The sequence below is a fragment of the Marmota marmota genome, unplaced genomic scaffold (assembly GCF_001458135.2).
Source record: "Marmota marmota marmota unplaced genomic scaffold, marMar, whole genome shotgun sequence".
Lineage (NCBI taxonomy): Eukaryota > Metazoa > Chordata > Mammalia > Rodentia > Sciuridae > Marmota > Marmota marmota.
In genome coordinates, this window is record NW_026000185.1 from 11,087,295 (window position 1) to 11,104,311 (window position 17,017).

At 44.7% G+C, this 17,017-nt stretch overlaps 1 protein-coding gene across 2 annotated transcripts in view; it reads left to right on the plus strand.

Moving 5' to 3' along the window:
- The first annotated feature begins 3,711 nt into the window (after window positions 1-3,711).
- Window positions 3,712-17,017, plus strand: part of Bmerb1 (bMERB domain containing 1) — an 85,477-nt gene continuing 72,171 nt past the window's right edge. The window contains exon 1 of one of the 2 annotated variants that reach the window (XM_048789543.1): window positions 3,712-3,970. In XM_048789543.1, coding sequence (XP_048645500.1) covers window positions 3,865-3,970 — 106 coding nt within the window. In that variant the 5' untranslated portion in view covers window positions 3,712-3,864. The remainder of the gene's footprint in view (window positions 3,971-17,017) is intronic. The other variant, XM_015491090.2, reaches the window with a different exon arrangement.

Consider the following 17,017-nt stretch of genomic DNA (forward strand, 5'->3'; position numbering starts at 1 on the left):
TTCCCTTTCTTAAGGGTTTTTTTTTTTTTTCCAGTGCTAGGGATTGAACCCAGGATCCTGGGTATGGGAAGTACAGGTTCTACCACTGAGCTGCACCCCCAGCCCCCATTTCTTGTTTCAGTTCTTTTTTTTTTAATGTTACTTAACAGTGCAACATAAAACGACTTAATCAATTGTCCCAGTGACACAAAATAACGATTTTCTTCTCAATGTTTTATTTTGCTATCATGATTATATTTTTAGTTTAATTAATAACGTTGTAGAGGGCTGGGGCTGGGGCTTAGCAGTAGAGTGCTCACCTAGCATGTGTGAGTCTCTGGGTTCAATCCTCAGCACCACATAAAAATAAATAAATAAGGGTATTGTGTCCAACTACAACTAAAAAAATAAATATTTTTTAAAAAATAATGTTGTAAGGAAATACTACTATTTTTAATGTTTATCTTGTTTCCAAAACCTTGCTCTTATTCATTTTTATCAGCCTCTCTGTGGATTTGCTTGCATTTTTATGTAGGAAAATACACTGTCTGGAAAAGAAAGTTTTGTTTCACATTTCAATTCTTATTCCTCATTTATTTTTTCTTTTCTAATGAGGCCCAGAAATGGGAATAGCAGGCATATATTTTCGTTCCCAACTTTAATGGGGATGCGACTGGAAGTTCAGCTGTAAAGGTAATATTTGCTGTATTTTATAGTTTTTCTCTGGAAAGTTGAGGAAATGTACTCCTATTCTTAAAATACAGACATATATGACTGCTAATTTCTTAAAAAGCCTTTTCTGTATTCATTGAAATAACCAAATAACTTTATCATATTTATTAAAATGAAATATCTATAGATTTTCTGACATTGGGCCATATTCCAGTTTGAGAACCAATCCCATTTGTGTGTGTGTGTGTGTGTGTGTGTGTGTGTTTCAGCACTGGAAATTGCACCCATTGCCTTACACAGGTGAAGCAAGCACTCTACCATTGAGCTATATTCCCAGTCCTGATGTGTTTTTATTTTTATCTAGTTTGGTATTAAGATCATATTATCCTCATGAAATGAGCTCTAAAGTGATTTTTATAAAATAAGGATCTGGGTCTATTTGGGTCTGTTGCTTTTGTAGGACTAGGGAGGGAAATAAACTTGTATGGTAATTCAGTTTTGGTAATGGTTATTGATTTTCTTTTTATTTCTTAAATATATTTTGATAGTTTTTTTTTTTGAAAAAAGAGAATGTTACTCATGTCAATTGAGTTTTAAACATCTTGCTGTGTGCTGTATTTTGTCTCATTTTGTTAATTTATATTTGACACAGGGTCTCTCCATGTTGCCTAGGTTGGACTTGAACTCATGATCCTCCAGCCTCAGCCCCCAAGTAGCTGGGAAGATAGGAGTGGGCCACTGCACTCAGCTTCCATTCTCAATACTACTCATGAGTATCTATTTTTTTTTTTTTTTTGGTACCAGGGATTGAACCCAGGGGCACTCAACCACTGAACCACACCCCCAGCCCTATTTTGAATTTTATTTAGAGGCAGGATCTCACTGAGTTGCTTAATGACTCATGGGGCTGGCTTTGAACTTGGGATCCTCTTGCCTCTGTCTCCTGAGCTGCTGGGATTACAGGCGTGCACCATGGCACCTGGCTACAAGTATCTATTTTAAAGTCAGTCTTGGGAGGGTTTTCAACGGAAGAAATCAGCTTTTGATCTTGTCGATTTTCTTCATTGCTTCTTGGTTTTCTATTCCCTTAATTTATTCTCTTCTCATCACTTACTTTTTCTTACTTAGGTTTCATCTGTTCTGTTTAAATGCGGTCTTTTGAGTCGAAAACTTAACCCATTTTAGTTTTCCATGTTTAAAACCATTTTAGTCTCACCTCTTTTTAAGGAATGCGTTGGTTAGTCATATGCCTCTGACTGTAACAAAATATCCGAGACAAGAAGTGTATCAAGAGAAAAGGTTTATTTCTGGGTCAGGGTTTCAGAGGTTCCAATCTTTGATTGGTTGACCTCATTGCTTGGGGCCTGTGACCAGGCAGCGCCTCATGGCGAGAGGTATGTGTTAGAGCAAAGCTTCTCATTTCATGCCTGGGACTCAAAAATAGAGGAAGAGGAAGGAGTTGGGGTCCTACTGTCCCCTTCAAGAGCATGTTCCCACTAGGCCAGCCTCTTAGTTTCCAGCACCTTCTAATAGCACCAAGCTGGGCACTCCACGCCTTTAACACAAGGGCCTTTGTGGAACATTCCAGATCCAAGCTATAGCAGCATTTAAAGCTGTCTATTTATTTACATCAACATTTATAAGTTTTGAAATTAGACACCATGATCTCCTTGTACCTGTAGTCCCAGCTACTCAGGAGGCCAAGACAGGAGCCCAGAAGTCCCAAGCCAGCCGGGGCAAAATAGCAAGACCCCATTCCTAGAAAAAAAAACTTATAAATTTTGGCATATGATACTCTCATTGTTATTCAGATCTAAATATTTTATGATTTTCTATGTTATTTTCTTTTTTCTCCCTTGAGCGATTTAGAAGTTCATTATCGATAATAACATTTTAAGTAGCTAAGTCATTTTCTTAAAGGACTGGGCCATTTCACACTTCCACAAGCCATATGGATACCAGAATTTGTCCCAGATGACATGTCTAAATGACAACATAGACCAGCAACCCATGTCCTACCCATGTCCTGATACAAAACATCCTAACTGCAGTCTAGGAAGTCAGTTTAATGATGAAGAGGTTAAATCTGGATTCAAATAATCCAGATTCATGGACTGACGATGCCACTCAGTAAGTGTGGGAATTTGGTCAAATAATCTCTGTGCATCTCAAGTTCCCCCCTATGCAAAACAAGGCTGGCAGAATGCTGTCTCTTTCACAGAGTTATTGGGAAGTACTTTGCACCCAGGTGCCATTCAGCAAACAGTACTGATTTTTATCAATCCAGCTTTGACTTTATATTTTCTTTTAAATTTATTTTAGATGTTAATGGACCTTTATTTTATTCATTTATATTTTATTCATTATATTTTTTATATTCATTTATTATTTATATGTGGTACTGAGAATGGAACCCAGTGCCTCACACACACTAGGCAAGCGCTCTGCCACTGAACCACAGCCCCAGCCCCTTACTTTTTATTTTCGACGCTGCCATGTTTTGTCAGTAAACCCACCTGCGGGTGTCTGGCAAGTAAAGACCCTGATTCCAAACAGCTTCCTTGTCCTGTGACCAAAATGTTCCCATCTATTTCTCTTTCAAGTCCATGCAAATACAGACACAGGAATGAGGAGTCAACACAAGCATCCATGTCCCATCTCATATTCAAAGTATGCACACGGATGCAAAAACCCAGAGATTTCCCCGAAGACCCACAGAACCCACAGATCTGGGTCCACACTCACGCTTGTCCATACTCCCTACAAAGATGGATCCATCGCCCACAGATAGAGACGGGCTCACCAATCCCACTCAAAACCTAGCATCCCACTGACAGATCGCATACCACCCACAGTGCCAGACCCATGCAGCGCAACACCACCCTCTCCAGAATGATCAGGAGCCTCGTTCTTACTTCTTTGGGGTTGGTTTTATTTTTTTGTTGTTCTTCTTAGAGTTTATCATCTGTCCCTCTTTCTCCCTACCCTGCCCCCAAGCTTTCCCCCTAAACCTCCATTGCGCATGTGCTCTGCATCCCTCCCCCCTCCTGGGTACCAGTCGGCGCTCCCGGGCGCTGGCGGCGGAAGAGATGGAGCCGCGTCACGAGCGCCCGGCCCCTTAAAACGCTGCTGGCTGGAGCCGCCTCCCTCCCTGCAACCCGCGGCGGGGATGGAGTAAAGGGGGACCCGTCGACCTGCCCGCGGGGATCAGCGATGGAGTTAAAGCAATCTTTATCCATCCATCTGGAAGCTGAAAAGCCTCTGAGGCGCTATGGGGCGGTGGAGGAGACAGCATGGAAAGCGGAGGGACTGGGGAGAAGTGAGTAATAGGGCACGGGTGCTGGGGATCCGAGAGCTGGAGCCCGGGGTCGCAGGAGCGGGTGGCGTGCCAGCAGCTGACCCAGGGACGCGCCCCCCGGGAGGCACCCCCCCGCAGCCCGGCTTTCAGCGCAGAGGGATGCGCAGCGCCGCGCCGCGCTCTCCGGGTGAACAAAAGGGGGGATCCTTCAGACTGGGCTTCACCGGGAGGCTTGGGCAATCGCCTGGCCCCTAAGCCAGGAGCCTGGGGTGGACTTGGGAGTCCCAGATCCCTCAGCTGGCATCTCCTCCTGGGAAGGAAGGTCTTTCCTGCAGTCGGAGGAGGAGGGTGCTTCCTCCGCCCGGGTTGCGTTAGGGCGCTGGGATGCACTAGGGCGCAGGAGCCGGAGGGCCATCCTGGAAAGCGCCCACGTCCCTGGAGAGGGGGGGAGTGTCCGCTGGGTTTCTGCTTGCTTTCACCGGCGCGAGGTTCCCGGCACACCTGAAATCCCCAGCATTTCTTCTTCAGACTACTCCTGTGTCGGAGGGGAGGGGCAAAGGTTAGGGGGAGGCTAACTGATCACACCTCCTCCTTTCTCCCTGGATTCAATTACAGTCTGGTTTGGGTACAGCCCTAGAAGGCGGTTCTGAAATCAAAGGGCTGAGTTTACTGGTTCTCTCTTCTGGGGTGTTTGGTGTCAGCAACATTTCCAAATTAACGAAGGATATTTGTTTCTAATTAATAGTACACAATAGTTGAAACTCCTGCTCTCAAAGTGCAGGAGCAGCCTCAGGGCTTCCAGGGTTACCAGCCCTCCCTGCAAGCCCCAGGGAGGGCAGGGACTTCCCAGTGTCCCCAGTTGTGGATAGAGACTTGCCCTAGCCCGGGTGCCTCCTGCCAGGCTGAGAAAGGCCCTCTTGCCTCCTCTGGGACCCTGCTCTGGGTAACTGTGTTCAGCGCTCTGCCCTAGCACCAATCCGAGTTATGTTGGACTGAAGTATTGTGTATAAGCTCTTCTCCCGTCTTTACCTGGGTGAAAAATTGTGTGTGTATGTGTGTTTTTCTGTAATTACAATGTAAGGAAATCTTCCTAGGATGGCTCAGCTGTATTTTGATGGGTTCAAGTTGAAATCACAATCACATGTATTAGTTCCTCACCTGCTATGAGGGATACACAGTGCTTTGAATCTCTTTCCTTTTCTTCTTGGTTTTATGCCCACTCCTTCCTTCTCCTGTTTCATCCTTTCCAAACCCTTTGGTTTTGGTGCTTTGGTGCAACCTCAGGGGTGAGAGTGTCTGTTTCCTACAAGCTCAAAATGATGTCAACAATGGCTGCTCCCCTCCCAGATTATCATGCCCTAAGAACTTTAAAGCATCATCTCATTTAATCTCCACAACAACCTCTTCTGGCATCATGAATTCCCCCTGGCATGGATGAAAACCCTGGAGCTTGTTAGATGACATGATTGTTGAGTAGCAAAGCCAGGGTTTGGACTCATGCTTGTTGGACCCCAGACTCTCAGCATGAAGGTTTATTGTTTTTGCATTTTCAGGAACCTTCTTAAATCTGTCGAGAGAGTCCCAGGATATGGTCAGTGATTTTATGTGTAGCAGCCCTGTACGTCTCTGCAGCTTACAGGGGCCTGGAAAGAATGCTGGGTCCATGCAGAGTAGAAGCCCTGGTCTGAATCCTCGTGCTACCTCTTGCTGACAGTGTGACTTTAGGCACAATTCTAAGCCTCACCTTGCCTCTGTTTTCCGAAAATGGAGATCATACTTAGACCTACCTTATGGCTTCATGTGAATGTTAAATGAGATCGCGTACGTAGAGCTCAAGGGAAGTGCTCGCTACATACCGGTTGCTTCCTTTACTACTAAATCTATTCAAGGAACTTGCCTTTATTCTTACCAAGGAATTACATAAAGCAAGACCCTGGGCTACAACAAAAGTGTGGGTCATTTTCCTAATCTCTCTCTCTTACTGCCTTTTATTTTCTGACCATTTTATTTGGGAAAATTTCAAGCACACAGGAAAATTGCCACAAGCATCAATTTATGTCATTTTAGCCCCTGAAATTTTTGTGCTTCTCAGTCCTAAGCTGCAAACTATTAAAAGTCTGGCCAAAAGGCTTTCAAATCATCAAGGACTCTGATACTTGTTTCTTGGCCCAATATGAGACCCGAGTTTCTGATCTACTTTTGCATGGATCCCCAAATCTGTTTTTCCCCCCACTTTCCCCTATTCAAGTTTGAAATCTTCTTAAAGCACTAATCCAGGGTCCCACTTTGGAATCTTGAATCTGTTAAAGTGTGGGTCTCTGGACTCTTGTCTGCAACCAGACATAAATTCGATTCAAGTGGCATCTTTGGAAGTCTCAATTCCCAGGGGATGATGAATCCCTTCCATCACATCTGGGAACCTCCATTTATTTATTAATGATGTGTGAAAACTAGTACTATTGATTCTGTGGCATAGCAATTGCTCAGCCAATGTGATGCCAGAGAATAGAAAAGCCCTCTTAAAAAGAAGTCATGCTTTGTCTGACTTCCTCACGTTTAAATATTTTATGCTGAACATTGAATACACATAAATTAAAAAGGATTGAAAAGAGAAGAAAGATTGCAGAACTGGTTGTTTTTAGTTAACGTTTTATTAACTGCTGCCTTTCATGTCAACTCTAGTTTTTAAAATAAGAGATACGCGATGTTCTATAGGATAGTAACAGAGAATGGGAGCTTTGAAGTCAGGCGAACTGAGTTCAAACCAGCTCTGTCCCTTGGTAGCTTTATCACCGTGGGAAGACTATGAGGGTCTCCACCAGTTGTTTCATCTGTAAGATGGGATAATAATAGTAACGGGCACTTGGAAGATTGAATGAGACAATGCACTAGGACATTTAGCACTGTGCATGGCACCCATGTGCCATGCTCAGTGAACAATAAATGAAGGTCATGATAAAAGATTCAAGTTCATCTGAAATATACAAGTGAAAGGAGAAAGAGAACCATCATCACCACTTCCGTTTATTCATTCGGTGAACAGGTATCAGTGGACAGGTATCGAGTGCTTCAAAATGCCAGGCAGGACACGATTGGACAGCACCCAACAGCATTTTGCAGAGATTATTCTGAGGTTAACAGGCACAGCTTTTCATTGCTGCCATTTATTTGCAAATTCTGGGTATTGATTGTCTATACACTGCCTTCCTCGTGGGACTATGTGGGGAAAGGTTTTTGAACCCTGGGGAGCCATCTAGTATTTTCTTGTTTGAGACAGATTCTGAGACATTGCTCTCATCCACCTTTGACAGCACTTTCTGATTAGCAGTGAGTTTTTTTTTTTTTTTAAACAGAGTTGGAAAATGTATAGTGACAATTCAGAGTGTTGAGATATATAAAAAGAAAGCTTTCATCCAAGTGTAATTAATTGAGGGAGACGAAAAGACAAGGTGTCTTTTGAAAACAACAACAGCAATAACAACTCAGGGCTTTTAAACGATACAGTTATCTATGGTTGCGGTCATTTCTTCATCGATTGAATGCACCTTAAAGCATGATCAAGATTCTGGGGCAGGAGAAGTAGGGGAGAGGGTGGCCCAGTGGAGAGAGGATACCACAGGGGGAAATACCATCCTTATCAGTATTGAGGTAGAAATAAATGCACTGTGAGAAGGAGATTGAAATAGAGTGGAAAACCCAGGTGTCAATCTTTCCGTAAGCCCAGGGGGAGATGCCTGGTATTTAAAAGTCCAAGGACGTGTGCTGACTAGCAAGTAGATTATTAAGCTGGTCCATGTTTCAGACTTAATAAACAGTGTGATGACAGAAGTAATGTCAACGACTGGCGATCTACAGAAAAGATTCTTGGGGAAGGTTTTGTATTATTTTCATCTGTTGGATTAAATAGACTCATTTTATTATTTTGTTTTAGCATCCTTCCTTTTTTCTTATTATAAAAGTAACATATGTGGGCTGGGAGTGTAGCTCAGTGGTTGAACACTTACCTAGCATGCATGAAGCCCCAGGTTTAATCCTAGCACAGAAAAAAAAAAAAAACAAAACCAAAAAATTACTATAAAATATTCAAACAAACAAAAACTACTATAAAAGATTCAGGTTCATCTGAAATATAAAAACACATGGTGAAAGATGACACTCATCACCACTCCCATGTATGCCTGGAGCAGATAGGTGTTGAGTGTCTTCAAAATGCCAGGTGGTGTTCCAGGGGCTGGGGACACTGGAGGCTCCAGGCCAGCAGCTCAGAGGAATGTGCTGGTGTTGGGCCTGAGGACTAAACAGAGTCTCAGAGGGCGGAGAGGGAAGAGAAGGGCATCTCAGGTGAGCTGCCAGCATTGGGCAGGCGGGTGGAGGTTCCAAAGGCCAGAGTCCACGTACTGGGTTTTTTTTTTGTTGTTGTTTGTTTGTTTTGCTTTGCTGTTTCTTTTCCTCTCGGCATAGAGAGATCTGGGTCTGTTGGCTTTTGCAGGAGTGTCTGGTGAACCACCGGCTGGCTCCCTGGATGAGCACGAGGGTTGGAGGCCAGTACAGATAGAGGCTCTCCTTTGGTGTAGCCTCTCAGAGCACCTCTCAAGAGGTCCCCCGAAGAGGCCCAGCATCCGATCCATTCATTCCTTCGCTGCTCGCTTGCTGAACAGCCTTCGAGCATTGCTATGTGCTAGCTTCAGGGGTCCAGAGCCAGAGAAGGCCCAGACCCCACCCTCAGGAGTCTTTGATTGTGTTCCAGCCCACCCTCTGCTGCTGCCCAGCACTGTGATCTTGGGCGACTGGCCTAACATCCATAAACCTCAGTGACCTCATCTGTAAAATGAGTAAAATGAGGATGGCAAAGCATGACTTATGGGGCCCTGAATAGCATTGATGCTGACGGTGTTAAGGTTCAGCTCAGTTTAGCTGTTAACGTTTGTTAAGAAAGGCCTCCTGGACTGGGTGGAAGGAACAGGTGATCAAAGTCTGAGTGAGAGGCGGCCCTGTCATTGAAGAGCAGTGTCACCTTAGGTTCGCTAAATCCAAGGTGGAAAATGACTATAGTGGACAGCAGGAATTATTCTGTTCATAAAAAATTCCCAAACAGGTAAGTCATTCATTCTTCTATTAATCCTTCCATCCATTTATCTGCCCCATACGTATTTACTGACGGCCCTTCTAGGCCAGGTGTTGTGCCGCCCTCTCAAGAGTACAGTAGCTCTTTGAGCAGGGTGTGTATGATCTCTGGCTTTAGCTGATTTTTTTTTTTTTTTGATACTAGGGATTGAACACAAGGGTGCTTAACACCAAGCCACATCCCCACCCCTTTTTATTTTGAGACAGGGTCTCACTAAGTTGCTTAGGGCCTCACTTAGTTGCTGAGGCTGGCTTTGAACTTGGGATCCTCCTGCCTCAGCCTTCCAAGCCGCTGGGATTACTGCTGTGCCCCACCATGCCTGGCACTTCAGGTGACTTAAGGTCTATTGAGAATAGTTCCTGTTTGCAGTGCTGCAAATCCAAGGCCCCCAAAGGTTCTGTTATCTCTTCCAGTCCTTGTGAAACTGGATCCAGGACATTTTGCCCTCTTAGCTAAATGTTGTCAAGAGATTAATTCAGTTGTTTTGCTGACAGACGAGTTTTTGCTGGCCTCAAAGGCCATTGTCTCAGAGACAATGAATCTTCATAGGGTCAAACCAAGTTTTATGGGCTATTTACTTCAGTCTTGCTGTGGATGCATTGAGCCCCGGCATCCCATTCATTGCTGGAAGCTGGACGCCCAGTGTGTATCACACAAGAAGCACTTAGAAGCTTCTCATTCAATGGACAGTTGCTGACTTGATAATTCAGAGTTGAGGTGCCAAATGCTTTCATTTTGTTTTGTAAACCTTCAAAATTGTAGAAAAAAAATAAAGTTAGGGAGCATCTCGGTTGGTCTGAATCACCCCCTTGTCTGGTTTGCATGCTTTGCTCCTGATGCTGCAGTTAGAGGAACCCGCTTCCTTTGAAGGAAAGATGCAAGACTTTCAGATCAGGTACAAAGTAACAGGAACAGATACCACGGTCAGAACCCTAGGAGGTGAGAGGGCTGGGCCAGGTGTATTGCATGGGCCCATCTCCTTGATTCTCAGATACCAGCACAGGTGAGGGGCACTGTTCATAGTCAGCGGTGTTTTGGAACCATTAAACAAACAAACAAACAAACAAACAAAGAACCCGACAAGCCACAGTTAATAGACTGGTCCATTTAAAAGACATTCTAATTTCAGGCAGAGAAGCTCATTTGAGACAGTATCAGTGGGCAAATGGAGTGATCTTTATTGGAAAGCAATCACATAGCATCTCTTATTTATTTATTTCATACTGGGGATTGAACAGGATCCAGGACATTTTGCCCTCTTAGCTAAATGTTGTCATCCCCAGCCACACCCCCTCATATGCACGATATATATATATATATATATACCCCCTCCACACACATACATACATATATATTATTATTAGAGACAGGGTCTCGCTGAGTTGCTTAGGGACTTGCTAAATTGCTGAGGCTGGCTTTGAACTCGTGATCCTCCTGCTTCAGCCTCCCCAGTTGCTGGGATTACAGGCGTGTGCCACTGCACCTGGCTCAGGCAGCATCTCTTAAAATTTAAAATGCTTGTTTGCTTTGAGTCAGCAGTCTCACCCCTGGGATTTTAGCCCTTATGAAAAGGTGAAAGATTCATCTGATCTGAAGGAAAAAACAAAAAACAAAACAGAATATACAGAGTATAGGCCTCTATGTGTTGAAAAGCACTTGTACACAAAGATCTACGTGCAAAATAAGCTGGGCCCTAAGTACAGACCTATTAGAAGAATGCTCAAGAAAGTCATTGTTCCTCCGCTGTGAGAGGATATGCCATTGTTAAAAAGGAACAAATTAGATCTGGGGACGTAGCTCAGCGGTAGAGCCCTTGACCGGCATGTACAAGGCTGTGGTGGATTCAATTCCCAGCACCACCTTAAAAACAAAAAAATGAGAGCAATAGTTGTCTTGGAGGATCACTGAGGGAGACAAATGAGACCCAGGAAATGTATATAATAGGATCTCATTTTTTTCAGGACCAAATCCTTGCTTTCTGTCTTGATCTCTGTCTCCCTGTCTGGGAGTGCCGGCGACCAGCTGTCCACGGCTGCAGGATCCATCCATCTTTATCCTCTTTAAATAGACAGCAAAGTGGCCCCGGAGCACATCCTGGTGGTTACAACCCGTGCGCAGGACATCCTCAAGAGCAGCCAGCTGGGGTCCCGGGTGTCTGGGCTGGATTCCAGGAGCAGAGAGGCCCATTTTCCTAGGGATCAGTCCTTTGTTACTTCTCAAAGGCTTACCCAGAGGTGGGCTGAGGTTAGCTTCATTTGGCTTCTCTACTGAGATAAAATAATAATAACCAGAAGAATGAAGTACCATATTCAATACACAAAATTAACCGCCAACTGTTTTAAGGTGGACGATTTACTAGTGTTGAGTACATTTACAATGCTGTACAGCCCTTACCTCTGCCTAGTTCCAAGACATTTCTTCAGCCCAAAGGAAACCCCGCACCTGCTAAGCAGTCCCTGTAGGAAACAGGCTCCTTTTCTTCATCAGCTGCTGGGTTCATGGTTGAGATCCCTCTGACAAAAAACACAGATTAACAAAAGAAAGGCAAGACAGATTTATTTAATACAGGTTGAATATTCCTTGTTCAATATATTTGGGACCAGAAATATCTCAGATTTGGGATTTTTTTTTTTTTCAGATTTTGGAATATTTGCCTTTACATAATGAGATGCCTTGGGAAGGGGACCCAAGACTGAATGCCAAATTCATTTTTTTTTTTGATATGTGCCTTATACACCCAGCCTGAAGGCAACTGATTATAATATTTTTGGTGCACCTGTGTTTTGAATGTGACCCATCATGTGAGGTCAGATGTAGAATTTTCCACTTGTCGCGTCAGGTCAGTGCCAGAAGATTTCAGATTTGGGAGCATTTGGGGTTTTGGATGACACGAGAACCTTTGGAAGTGGAAACCCAAAGAAAAGGGCAATGTGCATATTTGTATGGACAGCTGTGCAGATACCTCCAGTACGAGGGACTAAAGGGGATGATATAATGGGAATAAACTGGAAGGAACTTAGCAAGACCTTTAGTTCTGATTCTTTTGGGCATGTATGTGCGACATTTCTTCCTTTTGGGCATAGAGCAGGACAATTGTCCCATGAGGGTCTTGGGGTGGGAATCCTATTTCTGCTATTTTCTCAAATGCTAAGATGCCAGCTTTTGGGGTAGCGTGTCCTGGACCCCATCATGTTCCTTCCCCAAGTCTTAGGAAATCACTACTTTCCATCTCGGGATCTACCTGCCCAGGATATTTTATATATGACACTCACAGTCATGTGACCTTTCGGGTCTGTCTTGTTTCACTTAGCAAGATGTTTTCAAGGTGCCTCGGGGTAGTTGAACGTGTCAGTACCTCATTCCTTCTTCTGACTAAGTGATATTCCTTTTATGAGTAGACCACCCTCTGTTTATCCATTTTTCTGTGGATGGACAGTTGGGTTTTCCCTACCTTTTGGCCATTGTGAGAAATGCTGCTATAAATACTGATGGGTACGTACTGGTTTGAGTCTTTGTCATTGTTTTGCAGTGCTGGGGATGGGGTCCAGATCTCCCAAATGCTAAGCACACATTTTACCACAGAGCTGCACCCCCAGCTCCCGAGTGCTTGTTTTTAAGTATTTTGGGCTTATACCTGGAAGTGCAAATTCTGGTCATATGGTAAGTCTATATTTAGCTTTTTGAGGAAGACACAGTGATTTTTGACTTCCACATTTTCTGGCAATTTTCCCACTTTCCTGTCTTCCCTGGAAGTTTATGATTTTTAGTATATGGAGAGACAGTGTGGGAAGATGGTCTCTTGTAGTCATTAAATAAATACATGAATTCTTCAGTAGGGATCAGCCTGCCTTGGTTCAAAGCCTGCTTCTCCCACTTACTGACTGGTTGATCTTAGGTAAGTTGTGTAACCTCTCTGGTCTTTCATTTATCCCTCTGCCTTGATCACCGAAATTCCCATTTCTTAGGGGTGTGTTGAGGAGTGTGGTGAGGTGTAGCTGATGCTTAGCACAGTGCCTAGCACATAGTAAACCACGAGAAGATGTCAGCCATGGCAATTACCAACAATGGGCAGCAAAGAGGTGCATTAGTCAGCTCAGGCTGCATAAGGAAGGGCCCTAGACTGGGAGGTGTAAGCAATAGGCATTTATTTCTCACGGTTCTGGAGGCTGGAAAGTCCAAGGTGCTGGCCCAGGAGATTTCATTCTGAGGCTTCTTTGGCTTGGAGAAGGCTGTGTTCTCATTGTGTGCTTGTGTGGTGTCTGGTGCATATGTTGAGGAGAGAGGGGCAGGAGAGGAGTTGCAGGGAAGGCAGAGGGTGAGAGAAAACAAACTGTGGTGTCTCTTCTAAGAACACCAATCTGCCGATGGGTGGTGCAGGCCAGTAATCCCAGGGGCTCTGGAGGCTGAGACAGGAGAATCGTGAGTTCAAAGCCAGCCTCAGCAAAAACGAGGCACTAAGCAACTCAGTGAGACCCTGTCTCTAAATAAAATACAAAACAAGGCTGGGGGTGTGGCTCAGTGGTCAAGTGCCTCTGAGTTCAATCCCCGGTACCGAAAAAAAAAAAACCAAAAAACATCAGTCTTATTAGATGGATTTATGAGCTCATTCAACCTTAATTTCCTCCCTAGATGCCCTGTCTCTGAATGTGCTCACATTGGGGAATTAGTGCTTCAACATATGAATCCAGATGGGGGACCCAGATCGGTCCATAGCAATAGCCTTTTCTTTTAGCTCTAATCTTTGGTGCTGGGGATGGAACCCAGGGCCTCGGGAATGCCGGGCAAGTGCTGTGCCACCTACCTGCAACCTCAGCCCAGCAGCAGGCTTCTTATTTGGGACCGGAAGTTGCATTTAACATCATGATGTCTTGGGGTTGGAAGGAAATTTGGAGTTCATCTAGTCCAAGTTCATCTTTCTCAAGTTCTGCATCATCGGCATTGACATTTGGGGCTAGACAGGTCTGTTGTGGGCGGGTGTCTTGTGCTCCTTAGGATGCTTAGCAGCATCTCTGTCCTCTGCCCACTAGATGTCAATAGCACCCCACCCCCGCCCACGTGTGACAACCAAAAATACCTCCAGCCATTGCCATATATTCCCTAGAAGGGCAAAACTGCCCCTGTCAAGAGTCGTTGAACAACTCCTAATTTCCTTTTTGATGCACATACTTGAGGGTTTTATTTTGTTTTATTCTCCAGTGCTGGGGCTCAAACCTAGAGTGTGTGCTGAGCAACCCCTACCACTGTGAGCTGCACCCCCAGCCCTTAGTCCTCCGGTTTTGGATGTGGGTACTTTCTAATCCCAAAGAAGGTTCCCGCCCACTCTCTGCATCTCTGCTCCCAGGTCTCTGCTCCCCGGTCCTGCTGAGGTCTTGCAGTTTTCTGTTCACACACACAAAGCCCTGCCAATCAAAACTGTTGGATGTGCTCAGGATGAAGCCCAGAGAAACACAGTTCTGAGTTTCCTGGAGCATGAAGAAAACTCCCCATGCAAAAAAATGGATTCCATTCTCCTCCAGGCATTCCTGCCCAGGAAGTCCCCTGCTTATGACAAGCTGAAGTGAAGGAGAAATTGTCACTTTCACTTAGAACACAGGAAGTGCTCCAGGTAGATGACTAGAAACACCCTCCCCACGACAGCCCTGCGCTCTGCTCCCCCAAGGAGGGTCCCTGAGTCATCCAGAGAACACCGGCTTCAGGGTTTCTCTGGAACATTATCCATTTCTAGGGACTGACTGGCTCCTCTTTTTTAATCTCCACTTCTAGGAGTGCACAGGGGCCAGCAGAGCCAAGCACCCCGGGGTTATTTCTTTCCTTTTTCTTTTGGTCTGCGGTGCTGGGGATGGGACTTGGGTATGCTAGGCAAGTGTCCTACCACTGAGCAGCATCCCTGCCCCGGAAATGGGCATTTCTTCTGATGAAGTGCGGGAAGAGAAAGAACGCATTGTTCTTTAATGTTCTTGGATAAATTCTTCATTGCAGAGGTGTGCTGAGGAGGTGCAGGCGTGCTTAAAGAGCCAGGAGTCTCTCATCTCCCTTACGGAGGACGGAGGACCCTGTTCACACATCTGTCTGCATTTACCTCAGTCACTTCTCTAGGGCTCCCACTGGGATAGACAGGTGATTCCTGGGTCTGGCTGCATAGAGAATCCCCTGAGTCACTTTTAAAACAATTAATCCATTTCTCCACCTCCCTTTTTAATGGATTAGAAACTCCCAGTCCCAGGGTACATGATTTTCCCCAGGGCTGGGCAGTTCCCCCGCCCCCGCCCCCCACCAGGGCTAGGCAGAGGCAGAAATGAACTTGAACCCATTTGTCCTACAGAGTCAAAAAAAAAAAAAAAGTTAAGTTGAAAAAAAAATTCTGTCCTAATAAAGGGTTTTTCATACCCAACCATGATGGCCAACACCTGAAGCTCTCAGTAAAGTAGATAATTAAATCTAAGATTACAAACCTGTCATTGTGCCTGGAAAAAACCAGTTGAACCCAGGTATCTTGTTGTCCTAGTCAGATATGCTTTTCTGAATGCAAAAGATACTGATGCTATTATTATTTGATTTGCAATGATTGTTCAAAGTGTTATCACAGAAAGACGTGTAACTTGTATTTGGTGGGCTAACCTCCTTTGATTTAGCTCCTTTTCTGAAAAAATAAATAAATACAATAAACTGTATTTAGAAAAGGCAATTATCCACTAGCTAATGCATTTCCAAAAGAAACAGTCTGCTATATGACCACTGTTAGTTGCCGTAGGAATTCACCTATAGTAGTAATGGGCCAGGGGACGGGAGACAAAGGCATATTTGAGGATATATGGCGTATCAGCTTTCTGTCACTGTGACAAAGTACCTGAGGTAAGAAACTTAAAGGAATAAAGTCTTATTTAGACACAAGGTTTCAGAGGTTTTAGCCCATGGTTGGTTAGATCCAGTGCTTTTGGGATTATGGTGAGGCAGAATATAATGGCAGAAGCCAAAGCTTTACCTCCTGGTGGCCAGGAATCAGCGAGAGGAAGAAGAAAGAGGAAAGGGTGGGGTCTCAATGCCTCGTTCAAGGTCACAGTGCCAAGGTGTAACTTCCTTCCCTTGGGCTCCACCTCTTAAAGGTTCTACCACCTCTCAATAGGGCCTCACTGGCAACAGAGCCTTTGACCCACGAGCCTTTGAGGGACATTTTCCATCTCCAAACTATAGCATATGGGAAAATACTCAAATCTTCCTACATTATTAGAAAAAAGACGATTTTCAGAAAAAGGTAAAAGTCTGTTACAAAGATTAAAAAAATAAAAAACACCCCAAAAGCCCACATGTTAAAGATTGCATTCTGTTCAATCAGGAGAATCACGCAGGTGTTTTAACAGGCACAGACTAATAGATAGACCAGGGATATTGACAAGGACGCATGGATTTTTCCATGAGGGAGAGGGAATTTGATGGGACTTCCAGGAGACAGGGCGGAATTCACGTGTGGGTAGGGCTGGTTTTGTGTTGTTATCAGTTCCCTGCTAGGTCCAGAGCTGTGAAATAGCTCAAAGACGATGTGCAACCAACTCGGATACCCCGAACAGGTGGCCTCCCCGTCGTGCCTGTCCCCGGAGGCCCTGTATTCCCTGTGTGGCCTCCGCGCTCTCCTGAAGAGGAGGCATTGAGAATTCGGGTTCTCCATTCACTCCGTTTTTCGAGTCCCAAGAAAGCCACAGGTTTTCAGGAGAAAAGTGATCCTTTCAGGTATTAAAATGATTTCAGATGACACCGGTGCTGTGAACGTTGAGGCTTGAACACCTGGAATCTAGAGCCTCTGCCGACAGATGATTGACAATTGGCTCAATGACTCATGCAGAGGTTCGCTCTGGATTCCAAATGCCTGAGGTTTTATCAACTTCTTAAAAGCTTCAATCAGCTTGATTCCGACTGAGGAGTTCATCAACCTGCACTTGCTGTTTACC